Source organism: Alexandromys fortis, unplaced genomic scaffold (assembly GCF_014885135.2).
Source record: "Alexandromys fortis isolate MF-2015 unplaced genomic scaffold, M_Fortis_MF-2015_v1.1 scaffold_34, whole genome shotgun sequence".
Classification (NCBI taxonomy): Eukaryota; Metazoa; Chordata; class Mammalia; order Rodentia; family Cricetidae; genus Alexandromys; species Alexandromys fortis.
Genome location: NW_026067933.1, coordinates 8,599,294 through 8,606,748, shown reverse-complemented (window position 1 = coordinate 8,606,748; position 7,455 = coordinate 8,599,294). Strand labels below are relative to the sequence as shown.

Below are 7,455 nucleotides of genomic sequence, written 5' to 3'. Positions count from 1 at the left end.
GTTATCAGTTAACTAAGCTTCCTGTGTGTTTCTGTGCTATCCCTGCCCCACCTGGTGATTAGCTGCAGGCAATCTTCTCCATTGTTAATATGGTAATTTCCCACCTCCCTGGGCGGAGAGATCTTTGTGCTGCAGTTAGGTAGAAAAAGGCTTCCCCAAGTCTGAATAAAAGGCATTCGCTTGATCTCCTGTCGAATGACCCTGGTCTCTGTCTCTTGTGTTCAATCTCCAGGCCCTTGTCCGGACTCGCATTCGGTACAGCTGCGCGCGAACTGTACCGAGGGTGTAACACCAAAACCGGGTGTTACAAACTTTAAAAAACCATGTCAAGTCAGTTTGTCAAAAACCATCTCCTCTGGAGGGGGAGAGTGAATGGGGGGAGTGGGAGGGAAATGGGAGGAGGGGAGGAGGTGGAAATTTTTAATAAATAAATAAATAATAAAAAAAAGAGAAAAACCATGTCAAGTCAGTTTGTCAAAAACCATCTCCTCTCACAGTCAACCTCATCTTTCTGGGCAGGGGTACTCTAGTCCTGAGGATGCAGTTCAGTGGCAGAGTGTTGCCCTCCAGGTACAATGTACAAAGCCCTGGGTTTGATCTCAACCGGATAGAAAACTCCTCTCTGGTAACAAACTTGAACCGCCAACTAAAATTTTCTACAGTTGGAAATACTCTAAGTGCTTACGGTTATGGCATAACCGGTTGGTAGAAATTTCATTTTCATTTTTACAGAGATCGTTAATGACATTACAGGCACCCACACAGATTTCTTCCTTGTGTTTATATGTAAAGTGCTCCTTGGGCTTCCTAGAATTCTCTGTGAAACAGGGAGGCAGATTAGTCCAGGGAGGTAATGGAATGTGGGCGAAGCAGGGAAGCTGCTTAGGACAGGGCAGAATTCTTTCTGCTGCTCAGATGCCCATACTGGGCATCTCTGCAGACTCTGGTGCTCCCTCCACCCCTGCTGTGATGATGCACTGGGAAAACATTCGCTCTCCCAGGGATGCTTCTCTGTTAGTTTATAGCTGGGAAAATGTTGCCCCGGGTCTAAAATATCTGCCCAAACAGCCTAGCGCTGATGAAGGCTTTCTCACAGGCTCTCAGCTCCCCGCGGGCGCTCCCCGCCCTCTGCTGCCAGAACCTTGGGGATGTGCCTAGACCCGGCGCAGAGCACGTCCCAGCCAACTGAGAGCAGAACAAACCACTGGCGGATAGCCAAGAGGCTCCCTCCCAGCCACCGCCCCCCCCCCCCCCCCCCCCCCCCCCCCCCCCCCCCCCCCCCCCCCCCCCCCCCCCCCCCCCCCCCCCGCCAGCGCCTTTTCCCCCCTATACAATACAAGATCTTCCTTCCTCAGTTCTCTTAAATCACAGCCCAGGGAAACCTCCTCAGAGCCTGCAGCCAGCCACGCGCCAGCATGTCTGGGGGCAAATACGTAGACTCCGAGGTAGGCTTGGGTGAGGGCGCGCCCGGCTCCAAAGTGCCTGCTTTTGCTATCTCCCACTCCAAATGCTCCGGCTGCTTTCCTAGCCCCAGCCCTCTCCGCCTTCACAGCACTTCTCTCCTGCTGGCACCGCTGAGGAATGGGCCTGGGTGGGGAGGTGAAGAAAAGTCAGGAATGTTTATGGCTTCCTTTTGGAGAGGGAACTAAAGGAGCCCACCGGGGAAAAAGCGGATCGGGGTCCTGCCTTGGTAGTCTGCCGGACTTAGAACTAAGTTTTTCAGATGGCTCGGTTCGCAATACCTCCCACGGACAAACCCCTTGCTACTGGGAGGCTGAGAGCTGCTGCTGCTGCTGCTGGTGGTGGTGGTGTGTTTGTACTTTGTGGGGGGGGGAGGGTTCATTTGCCCACAGCTGAGGACAGTCCCCACCAGGAGCCTAAAGTGGCTGGTCTGGGCAGAGGCACGGCTGTCTTGCACTTAGCAAAGTTCTCTAGCACTTCAATTCGGGCGGCGGCCCGGTGGAGTTCCGAGGTGGGGAGTCTCCTTCCTCACAAGTACCACCACCATTGGCAACTAGTTCCTGGCACTCAGGTGGCCTAAACGTGGAGACCTAACGTGACTTTCGTTCAGCCTCGGGCAGATAGGCTGGGGGAGATCTAAGTAAGGGTGGGTCAGGCTGTCCTTCAGGTGAGGAGCCCTTCTAGAATATTGGGCCGGGTGAAGTGGGGGTGTCTGGCACAGTCTCAGAAATAAAAGTATGTTAGATTTTGATCCACCCAATTCACCCCCACGGCCTAAGGAAAACCATGAAGCAAAGGGGGTTAGAAGGGTAGAGGACGCAGCAGGTGCGAGGGAGACTCACGGAGGAACAGACAAGATGGGACCACTGAGTCTGTCAGTATGGTTCAGTTGAATCTTAAACATAATGGTGGAAGGATCGCGGGACACAATTAACAGGGTCAGGGCGGGACAGTGGAGACGGTGAGGTTGTGGGAACACGGGTGGCCTGACGTAGAGAAGGGGGAGAGAGTAGGCGGAAGGCATACCCCCTGGTCGCAGCCGCCAGGAGCGGCGGGGGAGCAGGAGGGTGAGCACGGGACTTAGCCCTGACCCCTGGCGGCAGGCGCGGGAGGCAGGCGCTCCCTGCCTGGTACCGAGGGGTGTGGTGTCCTCCCCTCCGTCCTCTTAAAAAGCTTGAGGCGCCCGGAGTTTTCTGTGAGCAAAGCCTTGGAGGTTGAAGTTAGAGTTAGAGCGCCAGGCTCCTCCGTCACGCAGACTGATTCCTGACGCTTGTTTTTCTTTCTGAACTTTTCTTTCCACCTCCGTTGCCGCCCTCCCCTGGCTTGGCCGGCTGCCCTCACAGGGACATCTCTACACTGTTCCCATCCGGGAACAGGGCAACATCTACAAGCCCAACAACAAGGCCATGGCAGATGAAGTGAATGAGAAGCAAGTGTACGATGCACACACCAAGGAGATCGACCTGGTCAACCGGGACCCCAAGCATCTCAACGATGACGTGGTCAAGGTAAGCCTTGGTGGCTGTCTGAGTCCCACAACCTTACTCTCGCGAGTAACTGTACATCCTTTCGTCGCTTCGTCACACAGGCACTGTTTCCTAGGCTTGACTGTATGTGAACCCCTGCGGTCCGTTGTCAGAAATCCTGGCTAATTCAGCAGGAATTTAGCTGAAGTGAGCCTTGTGGGAGTTCATAGACCCTCAGCCACAGGTGGGACCCCACATTACTTGGGAAGGGAAGATGGATGTGGCCCATTGCCATGTTAAAAGTCCAGTGACAGGTCGTTTTCGTGTTGGTAAAATAATTATGTGAGACTTTGCCCCGACGGTGGAAGTTAGAATACAGAATGATCTTATTCCTTCAGCTAAAATAATCGAGTTATTAGCTTTAAAAATATTAAGCAAGTGGAAACGCTTAACACTAATAACCTATGTGTATATAGAGATATGAACAGTGTTTCGGCTATAAAAACTCAGCACATGTGCAAGGCTAAGCCAATTTACCAAACTGAAAATAATTTCCACCTCTTGGCTTCTGGATCCCTCTAGTTAAATGTGGAAAGCCGCGTCTTTGGTGACAGCCAAGGTCAGCCTGCGCTGGGCTAACGGAGCTTTAAGGTTGAAGTTCCATTCTCCACTTTCAGGATAACTTGCTGGGATTTAAAACTCTTCACTTTCCTGGGTTCTTGGTCGACTGGAGACTTGGCACAGTGGTCTGATTTGATTATCATTTTGTTATTCAACTTTGACCCTTTCAGCAATTCCATCTCAAGGAATTTATTGTCTGAACCCGTGTGGGTTGAGAAATCCTGGGCTTGCGCTCTCCTTGGCTGAGGGTTTCCTCTGAGTGGCCTGGAGGGCCAAGGAAAATCCTGGCCTCAGGGGTTCCAGTGGGAAGCCACTGTCCTGCCCAGCCCCTGATGCACCCCCAAGCAGAGTTTCCACCCACAGCCTCTTATCTGTGGGTGGGAGAGGTTCCAGCGCAGTTTCACCTTTATGAATAATATATTTCAGAAAGAGAAACTGTTTCATCTACAACTGGAGGGAACGTGTACCTGTCAAAATTTACTCTCTTGGTTTACTGGTAAAGGGAAAAGGAAAATTGGACCGTTTTTCTCCTGGCCGGATTGCGGAATATTTAAAACCAGCAATGAAGGCATCTCATAAACTGAAAGTTAAGATTGCTAAAATCTGTTTATTAGCCACATTTCCTTAAAGGGGAAAGGACATTTTTGCTTCTCACCCTCTCCGTGCTGGCTGCTTTGGTCAAAGAGGGGGACTCAAAGGATAAAAGCAGATTCCAGGGTTTCCGATTGGCTCCTTCCACAGGACCCTCCCTGCTGTGGTCCTGTGCTGGGAGCGGAATTCCCTGGAGCCAACTAGACTCCAGGGATGAGTCAGAAAGGCCAGCAGTGTGGATGTGGGTCTCCACACAAGCATGACTAAGTGGAGAAAGAAGGCCCCACTGGGAAGAGTCCTCAACACAGATGGAAAAAAAAAAAAAAGGCGTGACAGGCGTGGAGGAAACAGCAGTTTACAAAATATCATTTCAAGGGCAAGTGTGGGGATCCTCGAATTAGAGAAAAGAGAAGAGCTACAGCAATGCCTGTTTACTTGCACACTGAACTAGGAGCAAATCCAGAAAGTCCAGCAGGCCAGAAAAACCCACCTTGAGAAAAGAATTTGGCAGGATTTAGGTGGAAGCCCTGCCTAGGAGGATGCCTTCAAAGAATGCTCCCTCTGCAAAGAGAGACCCCGGGTTACCCCTGCACATTTTGCTCCTCCCCTCCCCCGCACTACTAGCTAGAAATTTTTCATCCTCATAGAAATCTCTGCTGGACAGGGTCTGACTAGAGTGTCCCTGCTCCTCACAAATACCTTCGCATCAATATGAAAAACACAATTAAACAAATCCTCTATGTAGAGAACAAATGAGGCCCAGATTTAAAGTCTGGAGAACAGCATGGTGCATGGGACACATCCTTTCAGGCCTACACATCAGGTAGGGAGGCTTGGCAAGCCACCAAAGCCTGGTGCGCTCTCCACTTGAACTTCAATAACACAGAGCACAATTAACCAGTCCACTGGTGACAAGAATATCGATTTAAGTATAGAATTGATTGCCAATAAAATTGCTTTCTTATGGAGGTTTGCCATTACACATAGTAATTTTATTTAACTGTGCTAATAAAATAATAAAAAAAAATCTGGTTACATTTGCCCTGGCAGTCAAGGCAAAACTGAAGGACCCATTGTGGTTGTGTGTGTGCCTAAGATTAAGATTTAATAATATGTGCATCCCTTGTCTCAGTCACAGTAATGGTCTTATCTTCTGGATTTATTTTAAGAATTAAATAACAAACATCCAGGCTAACATCCCATGTGGTTTTATGTTTTCACTTCCTTTTTTTTTTTACTGACATAAAGTTTTAGGAGGCTCCATAGAAAAATCTTGTCATTTTATAAATAGACAAAATATATGCCATAATAAGTCAAAGTAAGTTGAATCACATATTGCAGAATAAAAATGTTCTTAAAACAGTGATTGCCATGAACATTAACTGTCAGGGAGATGCTGCTATGGAACGAGCAACAGGTGGAGAGGATTCATTGAAAATACTTTGATGGAGACGGTCGTGAAGGACGTGCAGTCTGATTGGGGGGAAGAGCAGTTTGCATGCCACAGCCTAGGACATGCAGGAGGATGCGAGGAAGTCAGACAGGGCTGTCTCACACAGACACTATTTAAAATATATTTTAATACAGGTATAATATATATACTGTATTTTGAGCATTTTCTCTTCCATATTTCCCTTCCATTTTCACTCCTCTCATTGTCTTCTTTGCTCCTCTAGATACCTCCACTCCTTTTGTTTTTGGAGGTTATAATTGCTTCACCGCCCCCTTCCCTTTCCTCCTGCCAGCCTCTCCCATTGTAACCCCTGGCTCCTTCTCAGATTCATAGATACTTTTCCCTTGATTTGTGTTACATATATATGTGTATACATATTTCTAAATAAATGCATATAACCCGCTCAGTCGGAATAGTGTTATTTGTATGTATGCTTTCAGGGCTGACCTTTTGGCATTGGATAATCAGTTTGTGTGCTCTTCCCTGAGGAAGACAGTTTCTCCCACTCCCAGCATCCCTTAGCTATCTGTCCTTCTTTGTCTAGGGTTGAGGCCTCCTGATCTTTCCCTCTTCCTTAGCACATCTGTTGATGTCGTCCTCGCTCAGATCTTGTTCAGAAAGCCTTTTCGGTGAGGCCTCATGGATGTTGCTACTCTGACATTTTTAGGAGACAGTGTTCTTCTGACTCTTAGAATCTTCCCGTCCTCTCTTCCACAACAGCTCCCGAGTATTAGGTCCAGTTGTACCACACAAGTGTTAACATCTCACTTTGACTGGACTCTAGGGACTCATATGGCAGAGGGGAAAACAATAAAAATAAAATGGGTGATTCTGATTAGATAGCAGAGCTCTGAATCTCATACGCACTTTAAGGGTGTGGGTGGGCTCCTCAGCCAGCCATGGAAAGCTGTGCAAGAATCCAAGACAGGGCGTGAGATGAGAAACTGGAGTTTCAGGAAGGTGCAGGTGCGCCGCAGCCTTGGATACACTGGAAAGGGATGAAATACAGGTGCGCCACGGCTCATGGTGGATCAATGTGATTATTCAGTTTTTAAAAGCTACAAAAACAATCATTCAAAATTTGACTCTTGACCTTTCCCTAGTTCAGCGCTATGTGGTACAATGGTCTTTTGTGACCATGGGCAGTGGCAGCCAGCCATGGCTCCCAGTTGGCCACACAATCACGAGAAACAACCACCAATAACTACCACAGCGTACCATGTGGCTAAACTATGGTGTTCAGTAGGTTAGGCCTGTTAAAGGCATCCTAGACTTGAAATATTTTCAGTTTACAGTGAACTTAATCAAATGTAATCCCATAGTAATTTGAGAAGTATCTGTGTTTACTTCATGGTCCAAACATGGAAGTGAAAAGGATGGTCCACACACTGGGAAGGGAATCTAAGCAACAAGCAACATAATTTATGAGAACATAATGGCTACCAGCCTAGCTTCTAGTTTCCCCTTTTGACATTAATAGAAATTAGGAGTTAATGAAGTTTGAAATGTTTTCCACAGTTTCAAGGAGTGCTCCGAACAGATATTTTGAAATGTGCGACTAAGGAAGAATAGACAAATTACATGATTCGTCATGGATTATTGTCACGGGGAAGAAACGAGTTTAGTGATCTTGAGATTAGCACTGAGACAAATCAGAACATCTGGGAAGAGGTTGTTCTTCAAAAGTCGAAATATATGCTTGCAACTTTCCTAAAACAAGAATGTAATTCTTAAATGCATGCATAGTTTTCTTTAATCGTGGAGCAAAGGCATGTGTGTGGTGTACAGACCATTGTCAGTGGAGTATTCCAAAAAAATTGTGATTAATTTTAGATAAGTATCACATAAAATTAAGCCACTTTA

The 7,455-nt window shown here is 47.6% G+C and overlaps 1 protein-coding gene across 1 annotated transcript in view; it reads left to right on the top strand.

Annotated features, from left to right (window-relative positions):
• The first annotated feature begins 1,294 nt into the window (after positions 1–1,294).
• The window catches only part of Cav1 (caveolin 1), a 30,574-nt gene continuing 24,413 nt past the window's right edge, over positions 1,295–7,455 (top strand). The window contains exons 1-2 of the mRNA XM_050145934.1: positions 1,295–1,445; positions 2,805–2,969. Of these exons, the coding sequence (XP_050001891.1) occupies positions 1,416–1,445; positions 2,805–2,969 (195 nt within the window). The 5' untranslated portion in view covers positions 1,295–1,415. The remainder of the gene's footprint in view (positions 1,446–2,804; positions 2,970–7,455) is intronic.